This window comes from Acinonyx jubatus, chromosome X, assembly GCF_027475565.1.
Source record: "Acinonyx jubatus isolate Ajub_Pintada_27869175 chromosome X, VMU_Ajub_asm_v1.0, whole genome shotgun sequence".
NCBI lineage: Eukaryota > Metazoa > Chordata > Mammalia > Carnivora > Felidae > Acinonyx > Acinonyx jubatus.
In genome coordinates, this window is record NC_069389.1 from 74364905 (window position 1) to 74381595 (window position 16691).

The following is a 16691-nucleotide window of genomic DNA, read 5'->3' on the forward strand; positions in this document are numbered from 1 at the left end:
TATATACAGTTATCTTAACCTGGGAGTGGCTTGAAAATTAGAATAAATTAAAATGCTGATTATTCAATAGGAAAGACACTGTGCTTTTAGATCCTTTGAGGAACATTAGTCATAATTTTTAAAGACATATATTAAAAGCCATTTTTCTCTCAATAGTAGCAATAATTTTATTGTATTTAATTAGATTGAGAAACTACCTGAGATCATGATTTTCAATTAGCAATAATTGTGCCTCGGATAAACCTCATTGGCTATGATACTGCCACTGTGCAAAGCTGAGATCATGATTTTCAAGTGTAATAATAGTGTAGTCTTGTTAGACTCTGCATCACTTTAGATAGAACATGTTGTTAAAGCTTAGAACTAGCTCTCTCCCCCGTATCTCACAGCTGCGTCAGTGCAGTTAGGCATCAGCAAATTAATGAGAGGAGAGAGGAGGCCCCTGCTCTTCAGCACCCGCAGGAACTTACTCCAGCTCCAGACACACCGTAAACACTTTCATCTAACGGAAGATAAGCTGTGAAATCGGATTTCTGAACCACAAGACAAGAAATCATAGAATTTTCTGGCTGAAAGGGAATAACACACTTCTTAATTGAAGAGTGGTCAGGAAAGAAAGCACATGAGAGCAGTGCCCTGTGGCAGCTTGTGTAAAAACTGCATTCCATGCCAGGCCTGAAATGTTCCAAAGCTCAGTTCGCTATCAGCATCCCAGGTGGTGCAATTAATAAAGAGCTAGCGTGGGGCCACTGGCACAAACAAGGCAGCTCCTTAGAACCTGAACTTCGTATTTGTTCCATTCCTTGGGTAGATAACGCCTGTTAATTACTCTGGAGAAATTATTTTGGCCAGGAGAGAGGGAAGATGGCGGCGTAGGAGGACTCTGGGCTCACAGCGCGTCCTGCTGATCACTTAGATTCCACCTACACCTGCCTAAATAACCCAGAAAACCGCCAGAGGATTAGCAGAATGGAGTCTCAGGAGCCAAGCGCAGACGAGAGGCCCACGGAAGAGGGTAGGAAGGGCGGCAAGGCGGTGCGCGCTCCACGGACTGACAGGAGGGAGCCGGGGCAGAGGGGCGGCTGGCCGGCCAAGCAGAGCCCCCGAGTCTGGCTTGCAAAAGCAGAGGGGCCGGACGGACGGAGTGTGTTCTGACAGCAAGCGCGACTTAGCGTCTGGGAGGTCATAAGTTAACAGCTCTGCTCAGAAAGCAGGAAGGCTGGAGGACAAAGGGAGGGAGAGCTGCTGAGCCCCCGGACGACAGAGCTCAGTTTGGTGGGGAACAAAGGCGCTCGCCAGCGCCATCTCCCCCGCCCATCCCCCAGCCAAAATCCCAAAGGGAACCAGTTCCTGCCAGGGAATTTGCTCCCTCCGCAAAAACACCCAACTCTGTGCTTCTGCGGAGCCAAACCCCGGCAGCGGATCTGACTCCCTGCCGCTGCCACAGGGCCCCTCCTGAAGTGGATCACCTAAGGAGAAGCTAGCTAAGCCTGCCCCTCCTGCCCCCGTGCACCTTGCCTACTCACCCCAGCTAATATGCCAGATCCCCAGCATCGCAACCCTGGCAGTGTGCAAGTAGCCCAGATGGGCCACGCCACCCCACAGTGAATCCCGCCCCTAGGAGAGGGGAAGAGAAGGCACACACCAGTCTGACTGTGGCCCCAGCTGTGGGCTGGGGGCAGACATCAGGTCGACTGCAGCCCCGCCCACCAACTCCAGTTATACACCACAGCACAGGGGAAGTGCCCTGCAGGTCCTCACCATGCCAGGGACTATCCAAAATGACCAAGCGGAAGAATTCCCCTCAGAAGAATCTCCAGGAAATAACAACAGCTAATGAGCTGATCAAAAAGGATTTAAATAATATAACAGAAAGTGAATTTAGAATAATAGTCATAAAATTAATCGCTGGGCTTGAAAACAGTATAGAGGACAGCAGAGAATCTCTTGCTACAGAGATCAAGGGACTAAGGAACAGTCACCAGGAGCTGAAAAGCGCTTTAAACGAAATGCAAAACAAAATGGAAACGACTACAGCTCGGATTGAAGAGGCAGAGGAGAGAATAGGTGAACTAGAAGATAAAGTCATGGAAAAAGAGGAAGCTGAGAGAAAGAGAGATAAAAAAATCCAGGAGTATGAGGGGAAAATTAGAGAACTAAGTGATACACTAAAAAGAAATAATATACGCATAATTGGTATCCCAGAGGAGGAAGAGAGAGGGAAAGGTGCTGAAGGGGTACTTGAAGAAATTATAGCTGAGAACTTCCCTGAACTGGGGAAGGAAAAAGGCATTGAAATCCAAGAGGCACAGAGAACTCCCTTCAGAAGTAACTTGAATCGATCTTCTGCACGACATATCATAGTCAAACTGGCAAAATACAAGGATAAAGAGAAAATTCTGAAAGCAGCAAGGGATAAACGTGCCCTCACATATAAAGGGAGACCTATAAGACTCGTGACTGATCACTCTTTTGAAACTTGGCAGGCCAGAAAGAATTGGCACAAGATTTTCGGTGTGCTAGACAGAAAAAATATGCAGCCGAGAATCCTTTATCCAGCAAGTCTGTCATTTAGAATAGAAGGAGAGATAAAGGTCTTCCCAAACAAACAAAAACTGAAGGAATTTGTCACCACTAAACCAGCCCTACAAGACATCCTAAGGGGGACCCTGTGAGACAAAGTACCAGAGACATCACTACAAGCATAAAACATACAGACATCACAATGACTCTAAACCTGTATCTTTCTATAATAACACTGAATGTAAATGGACTAAATGCGCCAACCAAAAGACATAGGGTATCAGAATGGATAAAAAAACAAGACCCATCTATTTGCTTTCTACAAGAGACTCATTTTAGACCTGAGGACACCTTTAGACTGAGAGTGAGGGGATGGAGAACTATTTATCATGCTACTGGAAGCCAAAAGAAAACTGGAGTAGCCATACTTATATCAGACAAACTAGACTTTCAATTAAAGGCTGTAACAAGAGATGAAGAAGGGCATTATATAATAATTACAGGGTCTATCCATCAGGAGGAGCTAACAATTATAAATGTCTATGCGCCGAATACCGGAGCCCCCAAATATATAAAACACTTACTCATAAACATAAGCAACCTTATTGATAAGAATGTGGTAATTGCAGGGGACTTTAACACCCCACTTACAGAAACGGATAGATCATCTAGACACACGGTCAATAAAGAAACAAGGGCCCTGATTGATACATTGGATCAGATGGATTTGACAGATATATTTAGAACTCTGCATCCCAAAGCAACAGAATATACTTTCTTCTCGAGTGCACATGGAACATTCTCCAAGATAGATCATATACTTGGTCACAAAACAGCCCTTCATAAGTTTACAAGAATTGAAATTATACCATGCATACTCTCAGACCACAATGCTATGAAGCTTGAAATCAACCACAGGAAAAAGTCTGGAAAACCTCCAAAAGCATGGAGGTTAAAGAACACCCTATTAACGAATGAGTGGGTCAACCAGGCATTAGAGAAGAAATTAAGAAATATATGGAGAGAAATGAAAATGAAAAGACAACAATCCAAACGCTTTGGGACGCAGCGAACGCAGTCCTGAGAGGAAAATATATTGCAATCCAGGCCTATCTCAAGAAACAAGAAAAATCCCAAATACAAAATCTAACAGCACACCTAAAGGAAATAGAAGCAGAACAGCAAAGGCAGCCTAAACCCAGCAGAAGAAGATAAATAATAAAGATCAGAGCAGAAGTAAACAATATAGAATCTAAAAAACTGTAGAGCAGATCAACGAAACCAAGAGTTGGTTTTTTGCAAAAATAAACAAAATTGACAAACTTCTAGCCAGGCTTCTCAAAAAGAAAAGGGAGATGACCCAAATAGATAAAATCATGAATGAAAATGGGATTATGACAACCAATCCCTCAGATATACAAACAATTATCAGGGAATACTATGAAAAATTATATGCCAACAAATTGGACAACCTGGAAGATATGGACAAATTCCTAAACACCCACACTTCCAAAACTCAATCAGGAGGAAATAGAAAGCTTGAACAGACCCATAACCAGCGAAGAAATTGAATCGGTTATCAAAAATCTCCCAACAAATAAGAGTCCAGGACCAGATGGCTTCCCAGGGGAGTTCTACCAGACGTTTAAAGCAGAGATAATACCTATCCTTCTCAAGCTATTCCAAGAAATAGAAGGGGAAGGAAAACTTCCAGACTCATTCTATGAAGCAAGTATTTCTTCGATTCCTAAACCGGACAGAGACCCAGTAAAAAAAGAGAACTACAGGCCAATATCCCTGATGAATATGGATGCAAAAATTCTCAATAAGATACTAGCAAATCAAATTCAACAGCATATAAAAAGAATGATTCCCCGTGATCAAGTGGGATTCATTCCTGGGATGCAGGGCTGGTTCAACATTTGCAAATCAATCAATGTGATACATCACATCAATAAAAGAAAAGATAAGAAACATATGATCCTGTCAATCGATGCAGAAAAGGACTTTGACAAAATCCAGCACCCTTTCTTAATAAAAACCCTTGAGAAAGTCGGGATAGAAGAATATACTTAAAGAACATAAAAGCCATTTATGAAAAGCCCACAGCTAATATCATCCTCAATGGGGAAAAACTGAGCTTTTTCCCTGAGATCAGGAACACGACAGGGATGCCCACTCTCACTGCTGTTGTTTAACATAGTGTTGGAAGTTCTAGCATTAGCAATCAGACAACAAAAGGAAATCAAAGGCATCAAAATTGGGAAAGATGAAGTCAAGCTTTCACTTTTTGCAGATGACATGATACTATACATGGAAAATCCAATAGACTCCACCAAAAGTCTGCTAGAACTGATACATGAATTCAGCAAAGTTGCAGGATACAAAATCAATATACAGAAATCAGTTGCATTCTTATACACTAATAATGAAGCAACAGAAAGACAAATAAAGAAACTGATCCCATTCACAATTGCACCAAGAAGCATAAAATACCTAGGAATAAATCTAACCAAAGATGTCAAAGATCTGTATGCTGAAAACTATAGAAAGCTTATGAAGGTAATTGAAGAAGATTTAAAGAAATGGAAAGACATTCCCAGCTCATGGATTGGAAGAATAAATATTGTCAAAATGTCAATACTACCCAAAGCTATCTACACATTCAATGCAATCCCAATCAAAATTGCACCAGCATTCTTCTTGAAACTAGAGCAAGCAATCCTAAAATTCATACGGAACCACAAAAGGCCCCGAATAGGCAAAGTAATTTTGAAGAAGAAGACCAAAGCAGGAGGCATCACAATCCCAGACTTTAGCCTCTACTAGAAAGCTGTCATCATCAAGACAGCATGGTATTGGCACAAAAACAGACACATAGACCAATGGAATAGAATAGAAACCCCAGAACTAGACCGACAAACATATGGCCAACTAATCTTTGACAAAGCAGGAAAGAACATCCAATGGAAAAAAGATAGTCTCTTTAACAAATGTTGCTGGGAGAACTGGACAGCAACACGCAGAAGATTGAAACTAGACCACTTTCTCACACCATCCAAAAAAATAAACTCAAAATGGATAAAGGACCTGAATGTGAAACAGGAAACCTTCAAACCCTAGAGGAGAAAGCAGGAAAAGACCTCTCTGACCTCAACCGTAGCAATCTCTTACTCGACACATCCCCAAAGACAAGGAATTAAAAGCAAAAGTGAATTACTGGGACCTTATGAAGATAAAAAGCTTCTGCACAGCAAAGGAAACAACTACCAAAACTAAAAGGCAACCAACGGAATGGGAAAAGATATTTGCAAATGACATATCGGACAAAGGGCTAGTATCCAAAATCTATAAAGAACTCACCAAACTCCACACCCGAAAAACAACCCAGTGAAGAAATGGGCAGAAAACATGCATAGACACTTTTGTAAAGAAGACATCCGGTTGGCCAACAGGCACATGAAAAGATGCTCAACGTCGCTCCTTATCAGGGAAATACAAATCAAAACCACACTCAGATATCACCTCACGCCAGTCAGAGTGGCCAAAATGAACAAATCAGGAGACTATAGATGCTGGAGAGGATGTGGAGAAACGGGAACCCTCTTGCACTGTTGGTGGGAATGCAAATTGGTGCAGCCGCTCTGGAAAGCAGTGTGGAGGTTCCTCAGAAAATTAAAAATAGACCTACCCTATGACCCAGCAATAGCACTGCTAGGAATTTATCCAAGGGATACAGGAGTACTGATGCATAGGGGCACTTGTACCCCAATGTTTATAGCAGCACTCTCAACAATAGCCAAATTATGGAAAAAGCCTAAATGTCCATCAACTGATGAATGGATAAAGAAATTGTGGTTTATATACACAATGGAATACTATGTGGCAATGAGAAAAAATGAAATATGGCCTTTTGTAGCAACGTGGATGGAACTGGAGAGTGTGATGCTATGTGAAATAAGCCATACAGAGAAAGATAGATACCCTATGGTTTCACTCTTATGTGGATCCTGAGAAACTTAACAGAAACCCATGGGGGAGGGGAAGGAAAAAAAAAAAGAGGTTAGAGTGGGAGAGAGCCAAAGCATAAGAGACTGTTAAAAACTGAGAACAAACTGAGGTTTGATGGGGGTTGGGAGTGAGGGGAGGGTGGGTGATGGGTATTGAGGAGGGCACCTTTTGGGATGAGCACTGGGTGTTGTATGGAAACCAATTTGACAATAAATTTCATATATTAAAAAAAAAAGCTTAGAACTAAATGCTACAACTTTATTTATTCATGTAATTAATTTGATATTATTTTTCTAGGAAGTTCATTTAATTTTCTCATATTTTACACCATTAAAACAAAGGGAATGTTAATGGACTTACAAAATTTTATGTATTCTGTCACATTTATAGAAAATTTTCCAGAAGCTAACATGTATGAACATGTAGCTTAGCAAAAATATCCTGTGGTTTTGTGTTGCTTTTCCTATAAATATAATCAGGAACTCATTTGTGATCTCTTTTGTGAAAATAAGATAAATTAAAATGATAAAAATGATTTCCTCAAAATGAAATTGTATTTTTAAAAGTAATGAACAGCATTATTATGGCCATGTGAATCAATGATGAAGTTTAGCAGCGTGAGTTTAGAGACAAAAGCATATATATATATTGTCGTATTTTTAATGCTCCCCTAACCTACAGCCCTATTTTTTTTTATTAGAAGAGGTATGCTGCCAAAATATGCATACAATTTTAGGTGTGGAATTTTTGTCTAAAAGGCCTTTAGGGATTTGCTTCATTTTCGTAGCAGATAGCCACATTGTTTTTTTTACTTTGGTTTTTGTGATGGCTTATCTGGGATAGAGCTAATGGAGGTTATGGTGGGGGGGGGGTGCTAAAGCCACTCCTTGGCACTGTTACTTGTTAAGTTTCAGGTCATTTGAACTGTTCAAAACTGGAGGGTTACCTTTTGAATAAACTGTAACTAAATATTTTGTTCTAAGAAGGCAAATAGTACTAAAAAATATTGGAGACAAAGATAACTTATTCAAACACCATGTCTTTGAGATTCATTAATTATGTGTGTGCAAATGGTGCTGTTGTTGTACAACTTGAAAATGGTTCATATTTGTTCTTCAAAGCAATCTCAGCAGGAATTTTTATATGGCAACCTGTTTGCAGTTAAAGTTACTGTAGGTACTTCAAAGCAGTTCCACTGAATGAAAGAGATGTCTAAATTTTAGCATAATTTAGTATAAATGCATGTCTGCCTTTCTCCTCAATTAGTCCAAATTAGGGAGATCTTACTATGTATTTAATTCCAGTGCTGCTGTAGGTACATGGTAAAGGAGTAATTAGTGTTATATATTAGGGAAGAAGTAGCAATTGATTTTTGGCTCTATTTCGCTTATCTTTTCTGCTTAAGTGCTAATATTTAATTTGTGGGGAAACCTTTAAATAGGTCTGTATTATTATGTTTATCCTCTTCTTTGAACTAATGAAATAAACACATTTATTGATTTTTTTGGCATAAGCTTTATTAATGTACTTAATATGCCTTACTAATTTATTCTGTGTATTTGGATTAGTGCCATTGTTGTTTATGAATCAATATTTTTCCTTTAGTTCCAAAGAATGTAGAAGCTTCAGAAGAAAAGAAGACCCTGCCTGCAAAGAAGAAAGTGAAAGAATTGAGAATTTTGGATCCCAAAACGGCCCAGAATCTGTGTATGTGATATTTTGTGTATAGGTGGTGGTAGCGATGGTGGCGATGAGGAGTTTTTGAATATATTTAAACAAACAAAGTTGTAACTGCCTTGAAAATGTATATTTAGCATCTACTAGAAACTAAATTCTGTGTAAACATGATTTGAGTTGCCTTGTTGTCATTCAGCCAGAATGGAGACCCTCATCATAATTTAGCCTTACATAGACCAGATGAAACTTATGAATAATAAAGCTTTGGAAAGTATTGATAATTGAACACTGTTAGAAGACAGGGTGAGACAGAAAGCAGACTTAAAAAGAGTGTTATATTTTCCCTTTCTGCCCAGGCCTGGGTGTGATAGTTTCGGAGTATTCACTGGGCCCATTGGGCAAATCCTTTTATTACTATGCCTTTATAGTTGAAGTAACTGTGATGTTACTGGTTAAATTGGTAACCGCTGCACTTTAAAACTGGTTAGTGAACCTTAAAGCCATCAACAAATCAATTATTAAGTATGCTTTTGCTCAAGCAGCAGCACAGTTAAACCCATCTTCATTTAAGTAGGCCTTAAGTTTAACTTTGGCATATACTCTCCTCTGTGTTTAATTCAGCATTTTTTTTTAACCATGATAGACTATGTTTATATTCTGAGGATATTCAAACACTATGCACAAGAAATTTCAACATATCAAGCATTTCTAATTATGGAAAGAAATACCATGGGAGTTTATTTTGTTAAGGGTTGTGCTGTAGGGAATCAGATTAAAATAAACAAGTCATCATTTTCCTGTGAGTATGAATGTTGCTGTCGGAAAAGCATTCTCCTAATAGCTGTTGTGAATGTGTACATTGCCTACCTGAGAGTACGTTTTCTTTATAAAGTGGATGTTCAGTACTTTAAAAAAATGACCTTAATTGCTAGTTGATATTTGTCAACGTTATTTATTTAAATTATTGAGATCTCACCTGGTGTTTATGTCTAGGAAATCATTTGCCTAGACAGTGACATTTTTTTTTTCTTTAGGCACCAGTGAAATCATACAGACCTTTTCACGAAAAAAAAAAAAAAGAAAAGAAAAACAATTCGTAGGAATATATTCATGTTCTGGTGATAAGAACGCATGAATTCTCATTCAGATATGCAGTTAGTGGAAGTTAAAGTGGAATGCCTTGTTGAAAATTACTTTCTGAATAAGTTTAAGCTTTTCTCGGGGTAATTTGTTGAATTATTCCAGTATGACATACTATACACCCAATTAAGAAAAAGTTGACAAGGGAGATTGTGGTTCAACATTTAAAGCTACTAATAGTATACCACATGTTTGTCAACAGAAATTCAGGTAACAATGATGATTCAGACACTTCAGTTTTTTCTTATGTGGGAGCATTTCAGAGTAGATTGATGTGATTTTTTTTGTACTTGGTTACTTTATTGTTGTTCCTGAGAAGTACTGTGTTGTATGCATCTGAGTATCTCCATATTAAATTCTATGTCAGATTAAAAGGCCATCTTGAAATAAAATCTCTAGCTTTTCATGAGTCATTTCATACCAGCTCAATCTAAAATGCATATGCATATAGTCATCAGTGTTATTAGTAGGAGTTATAATTTGTATATAGGATATACACAACCTGTAACATTAGAGCCTGAAATAGTGGGCCATCAAATGGTAACTAATTTTGTTTGTTCCTATCTATAGATTAATATTAGTGACAGAAATTTCATATTTTGAGTCAATGAAAATGGGAATCAGGTATTCATTAGGTCTTTAAAATTTTGATGTTATTCTGTTTTTAAGAAAATCTACTTTTATTTTAGCTATCTTCTTAGGATCATATCGTATGCCATATGAAGATATAAAAAACATCATTCTGGAGGTTAATGAAGACATGTTGAGTGAAGCCTTAATTCAGGTAACTTGGATATTTTCCTTTTAAGATTCATTTTCACAGGTATTTCTAGATTGTTATCTTCTCAATGGAGTTGTGAGAAAATGTTCTTCTATATTTTGGTAATAGAATCAAGAGTATCTAGCTTTGTTGCCAGTAAGAGTATTCTGGGGCACCTGGGGGCTCAGTTGGTTAAGTGTCCTGACTCTTGATTTTGGCTCAGGTCATGATCTGATGGTTCATGAGATCCAGGGCTCTGTGCTGACATCGAGGAGCCTGCTTGGGATTCTCTCTCTTCCTCTCTCTGCCCTCCCCCATGTACGTTCTCTCTCTGTCTGTCTCTTTGTCTCTCTGTCTCTCTCTCTTGTCTCTCTCCCTTTCTCTCTCAAAATAAATAAATAAACATTTTTTTAAAAGTATTCAACATAGAAGATATAAGTTCTAGGTTTGTTTCTGCCTATCATTCACTGTACATAAAATTGCATATATTTCATCATCAAAATGACTCTGTTAAGTAAATAGTGTTATTACCATTTTATGGATGTAAAAATGGAGAGGTCAAGAGGTTAAATACCTTGTTTAAGATCAGTGGATAAATGTTATTCTTTGTTAAGCATGTAACATGTGCTAGGAATTGTGCCAAGTACTTTATATATTTTATCTCATTGAATCCTATAACAGTCCTGTGAGGTGCATACTATTATCCTCATTTTACAGAAAATAAAACTGAGACTTTGAGATGTTCCTCAATGTCACGTAAATGGTAAGTGGCAGAGTAGCAGAGCTGGGATTCTGAACAAGATCTCTTGTGGTTCTAAATCTATTACTCTTTCTATTCTATTCTACCTTCCATGAGCAAATATTTTAGCTTGCTAAATCTCTGTTTTCACATATGAGAAACAGGGTCATTCTGAGGATTAAACCAAATAAAGTGCAGTGTAGAATAAAGGACTATGCAAGACTAACCTATTGTTAAAATTATTTGTATGTCTGGTCCTGTCTGGTTTAATTTCTGGAAGGAAGAACTGTGAAGATTTTACAAATAAGGGCATACTCATTGTAGGTTTTTTCTTATTGTTGTTGTTTGTTTTTAAGCCATAAAGTTTGCCTTGATTTTAAAAAGACTGAGAAGTTTGTGCTGTGAGAGTTTTGCCCCCCTCAGACTGTCTCTAAATCTCAAAGAACTAGTGCCTGTCATTTCGGCAGGCTATGTCTATATGGAAGTTCCTCCATTTTGTAATATAGACTTGCATTACAGATTACCTCATGTAAACGTTTTAAATATAGATAAATCTATTTTCTGTAAGACTAAGGTTTTTTTTTAATTTTTTTAACATTTATTCATTATTGACAGACAGAGAGAGACAGAGCATGAGCATGGGAGGGGCAGAGAGAGGGGGAGACACAGAATCCGAAGCAGGCTCCAGGCTCTGAGCTGTCAGCACAGAGCCCGACGTGGGCTTGAACCCATGAGCAGTGAGATCATGACCTGAGCAGAAGTCAGATGTCCAACCAACTGAGCCACCCAGGCGCCCCTCTATAAGACTAAGGTTTAATGAGGGGTGCCTAAATTGCTCAGTCAGTTAAATGACCAACTTCGGCTTAAGGCATGATCTCAAGGTTTATGGGTTTGAGCCATGCGTCCGGCTCTGTGCTGATAGCTCAGAGCCTGGAGCCTTGTTTTGATTTGTGTCTCCCTCTCTGCCCCTCTCCTGCTTGCACTTTGTCTCTCTTTGTCTCTCAAAAATAAATAAATCTTAAAAATTTTTTTAAAAGTAAGGTTTAATGAGTTTATGTAGGTTCTTTACTATCATGACATGCTTATGTTAATCTTAGTAAGAGATATCCTTTGATAAGTAATCCCCCTGTGGAACAGTCAAAAAAAAAAAAAAAGTTTTCTTTTCTGTGCAAGTATCAAGTCCATAGTTCTCTAAGTAGAAATGGAGAGCTGATCACATTTGTCTTGCCTATCTAAATTCCTTGGTTCTTTGCACAGTAGTCAGAATGAACGAACAGTGAAGCCTAAGGGGGTTTAGTTCTCCCTCTTTTTTCTTAATTGGATAGTTTAATTTTAATGCACAATAAGGCAAATAAATTTCTGACTCCAAAGCTTTCTAGTCTTTTCTCTATAATCAAATTATAGTAAAATGGAACCATATTTTGAGTAATTAATCAATGTAGCCATTTATTTTACCCATTAAAACTATGTGATTTTTCATTCACATACTTTGGTAAATAAAAAATGAATGTAATTATGCAGAATGCTACTGTGGCATCTATTTGCCAGCAAAATTCAAAACATTGATTATTTTTTAAGTCATGTTTTGAACTCTTTAGGGAATGTAAGAACCAGAGAAAGATTCTCACTTATGAATGTCCCTCTAATATTCAACAAGCTTTTAAAATGTATATCTAGAATTTTATTATCTGGGATTTTTTTTTTGTTTCACTTTATTTTGTAGCATAAACAATACCTATTTGTTTCTCTTTAAATTGGATAAGCCTGGTCCAGTTGGGAGAAACATATTGCTTACAGTTTGGAGATGTCATTAAATTGTGTCTACATTCTTGAATTTGCTGGTTTAATTTTATCCACTATGCAGTCAAAGCAACTGCTTGTGAAATTGCATTATTATGCTAAATCTTGGATTAAACTCTGGGAAGGTGAGTGATGGAGAATCATAAAGAGTAGATCTTCCCAGGCTCCTTTTGTGCATGTTATACCTGATGTGTCCATGTTATTTCCTGTTCCCTGTGAATGGGTTGACCTGAGCCTGTCTCATTTCTTCCTTTTTTTCCAGACTTTTCATTGCCTTTTCTAAGCCTTTAGCTCATATATATATATATATATATATATAGAGAGAGAGAGAGAGAGAGAGAGAGAGAGAGAGAGAGTCATGTGTTTACCCCCTGCATCCTTTGCCCAACCATTTTTGTGCCACCTTTTTGTTGAAAGCTTCCCACTGAGGACTTTTTTCAAGCCAGATTGCTTTCCTTCTCAATGCCAGATACTCTAAAATATCTTATCATTCCTTACTCTCCTTAATGAAAAATCATTTTCTTCTTCTTGCAGTAGAAAACCACTTAACATGTAATTTAATAGTACGTATGATTGGAATTGTGCCACTTGGGTATGAGGCACAAATGATAAGTGACTCATGTGAGTTACTAAAGTTAGTATTATGTTTATCCAAACGAATCAAACATCTGAGTATCTTTTGGTAAGGAGGAAAGTCCTGGATTGAAACAATTATTTGATTTCCCAGAACCCAAAGGAAACTGCTTTCCTCAGGCAAGAGAAGAGACTAGAATCACTACTGCTTCTTTCTCTCTCCTATCCCAAAAACGTTTGCTCCAGTGATGCAAAAGTAACATCAATTTGCCGCTCACAGGAGCTGTTTACAATTTGTGTCTAATTACCATCCAGCATGTGGATAATGCATAGCATTAAATATGTATCATCAGATTAACTTTGATGTAAGTTCTATTTGATTACTGTGCTAAATTCCATCCATGCATAATCATTGTATGTTGTTCACGTGAGATGGTTATCTCCTCATAACAACAAAAACAACAAAAAACAATTAAGGACATACTGCCTCACAGAGAATTAACACTAGTATTCTCTCTTCAGTATAGGTTATTAGGCTCTTTCCTGCCAGGCAACTAATATATTTTAGTTATTTAGCAGGATGAATATCTTACTTAAAAACACATACACACTATATGTATATTATATATATATACATATATATAATATACATATATTATACATATTATACATACATATTAAATATATAATGATAAATTACAATATATAATATATATAATATATGTGATACATTATATATAATTTAATCAGTAAGAACATGCCAAAATTTTAAGATTATTAATAAAAATACTAATGTCTCCCTTATTTTAAAAGGTCTAACTGTAAGCTAGAAATGGAATTCACTATCGGGAAGATGTTGAAATGTAGTTGGAAGTCAGAATGGTGATTAGGACTGAAAATAGGATTTTTGGAATCATTTGCAAAGAAATGTCTGTTGGGATATGAGGACCAAAGATAGTGGATAGTGGATATCTACCAAAGTATGTAGTGGAAGGAAAGTGACAAGTGGAAGGTTAAAGACTGTATTTCTATAGAGCACCCTAGTTGAGGGAATGGATGGTGTTAGAGAAATCAGAACAAGATGAGCCAGCATGTCAGGGAGAATGCCAGATACTGTGGTATGTCACAATAGCCAGCACAGGAGATAATTTTAAGGAATGATGGGTAAGAGAATGAGATGCGGGAAGGATACCCATTTTGATATCCTGAATTTCAATAACTTACTTAAAGTAGTTATTTTCTTTCAGTTTTTTTTAAACAATCCATACTACATACCAGACACTTTTATTCCTTAAGTAGATGTTCTATGTCTTTTGGTCTCTGTATCCCTTATTTTTAAAGGACAGATGCACTTCTTCTGGAAATGCAACTATCCAGTGCCCCACTTTTGTCTCATTCTCCACCCACTACATTTTCTCTGGCCTTTCCTCCTTCCCTCTCTTCCCCCCCCCTCCCTCCCAACCCCTTTACCTTTCACCTCCCTTCCTTCCTCCCTCTGTCCTTTCCTTACTTTCTTTCATTTTAAATAAATTATTTTTTAATAAAGCCCCTAATCTTTCTTAATAATATCCCCTCAATGAAATATGGCTCTAGGGCATCTCCTTCACACCTGGAAGCTACAGAAATACCTCTGTACATGTCCTTCTGTGATACATGCATGGGAATATTCCAGCTTGCTTTTTTCCTCTCAGATAATTTCTACCAGTGCTGGCTGTGTTACTCTTTTGGAACCCATTCAAGTGTCAAGCACTGTAAGATGTGTAAGGTCTACAGGTGGCCACATGATTATGTCTTTCCAATGTTACTTTATGTCTCAAAACAGCTTATTTGAATTATGTAACTTTTTATTGGGCCATGACATAATAATTAGAATAAAGCATAGCTCATCTGATCTATTGTCCTGATTCCAGACAATGCTACTCCTAAGATATCAAAGATGGATGGGTATCTATCGATTCTGCAGGGAAAAAGATTCTTCAACTTCCCTCAATTAAACAGTTCTAGAGTATAATTATTCTTATAGTTAGGAAGTTCATGCATGTGTAATAGTGGAGCTCATTTTTGTCTCCTCAATCCATCTTTGTAATCATTGATCTATTTACGTGGCTATTGACCATCTTTATTTTATGCAGCCTTGTGAGTCTGCATGTGTTCATGTAGTTTACAAGGGTTGATGATTATAAGTACATCAGTTAAGGCTATAATGGCATTAGTACTGTAGAATTTGAAAACATTTTTCTCTTAAATAACAACTTGTATTAAGCACATTCATTTCAATATTTTTTTTAGGGAAAATTAAACATTAGCAATAACAGCAACATTCGAAGGCATTTCTTTCCCATTTCTCATTATGATTGAATACATAATTACTTTATGGAATGCTACTGCAATCTAAAAATACTTTTATCCTTGAGCTACTGTTCTTTTTCATCTTTTGCTTCTAACTGGTTAGTCAAGTGTTTTTTTTTTCTCTTCCCTTTCTTCGCTGCTTTCCTTTGACCCTTGTTTGCTACTTTCAGTCTGCTGATTAAATCATGTCTATTCCAAGCAAATGTGATGACTGCTTATTTCCATCCCCTCTGTGTCTCTTGTTGATGAATACCAGTATTCGTCACCATTATTGATTGTATCATCATCCACGAGTGATACAAACTGTTTTACAAAGAAAGAAAAAGTAGCTTTAAACAATTATTTTTCCTGTAGTAATTGCATTATAAAGTATTTTTAAAATGCAAACTATTTAATCTATTTACACTTTGAACAAAAGATAGGTCTTACTAGCAGTTGAACAAGATGTGGCTTCAAAGATCATATTTTCTGCTGCCATTATAGAATTTAAGCCATGGTAGAACTTTACTAAAATTCTGACTCTTTCATTCTAAAGATCCTTTGGGCCTATTGAAGTGAGGTGATGTTTGTGGTAGACCAAGAATTCCCTTGAAATTATAGAATTTGGAAAGTGCCATCTTTCTCCTCGCATAGACTTTCAGGACCTTGAACTAGGAAATGAGAAGCAAGGTTATACCAAATCCCTACTCTAACTTGAGTTATGAAGCTACCTCTGGACAAAAGACAGAAGTCCCTCAGCCCAAGACAAATGGAGGCAAGGAATCCAGGCTCTAATACCTTTAGTGAAACTAACAGATGGCAAACAATCACACTTTTTTTTTTTTACCAGCTTCCTATTCATTTTTTTTAGTATTATATAAATTTGTTTTGAATCCAAAGATTGTTGGCTAGTCATATATTTAATGAATTATAACACCTTTGTAATTGATTATATCTTCAAAACTACTTCCTCTCAATTGTATATCCAGAAGTAATCAAAATGTTCTATATATGTGGAATAAATATTTACTTACCATATGGTTTTTGCAATTTTCTATTATAATTCTAGATTTCCTATGTAATGTATAAATATGAACTATAGAGACAGGAAGGAATACAGAAGAGGGATTGAGCACTGTT

At 37.3% G+C, this 16691-nt stretch overlaps 1 protein-coding gene and 1 non-coding gene across 9 annotated transcripts in view; one reads left to right on the forward strand and one right to left on the reverse strand.

Moving 5' to 3' along the window:
* DIAPH2 (diaphanous related formin 2) overlaps positions 1-16691 on the forward strand; it is a 971442-nt gene that overhangs the window by 410306 nt on the left and 544445 nt on the right. For all 8 annotated transcript variants that reach the window (XM_027053564.2, XM_053201433.1, XM_053201431.1 and 5 more), the window contains 2 exons: positions 8140-8241; positions 10041-10135. In XM_027053564.2, coding sequence (XP_026909365.1) covers positions 8140-8241; positions 10041-10135 — 197 coding nt within the window. The remainder of the gene's footprint in view (positions 1-8139; positions 8242-10040; positions 10136-16691) is intronic.
* Positions 140-277, reverse strand: LOC113597452 (U4 spliceosomal RNA). The gene has a single exon (XR_003418217.1). It is a non-coding gene; the product is annotated as a U4 spliceosomal RNA (small nuclear RNA).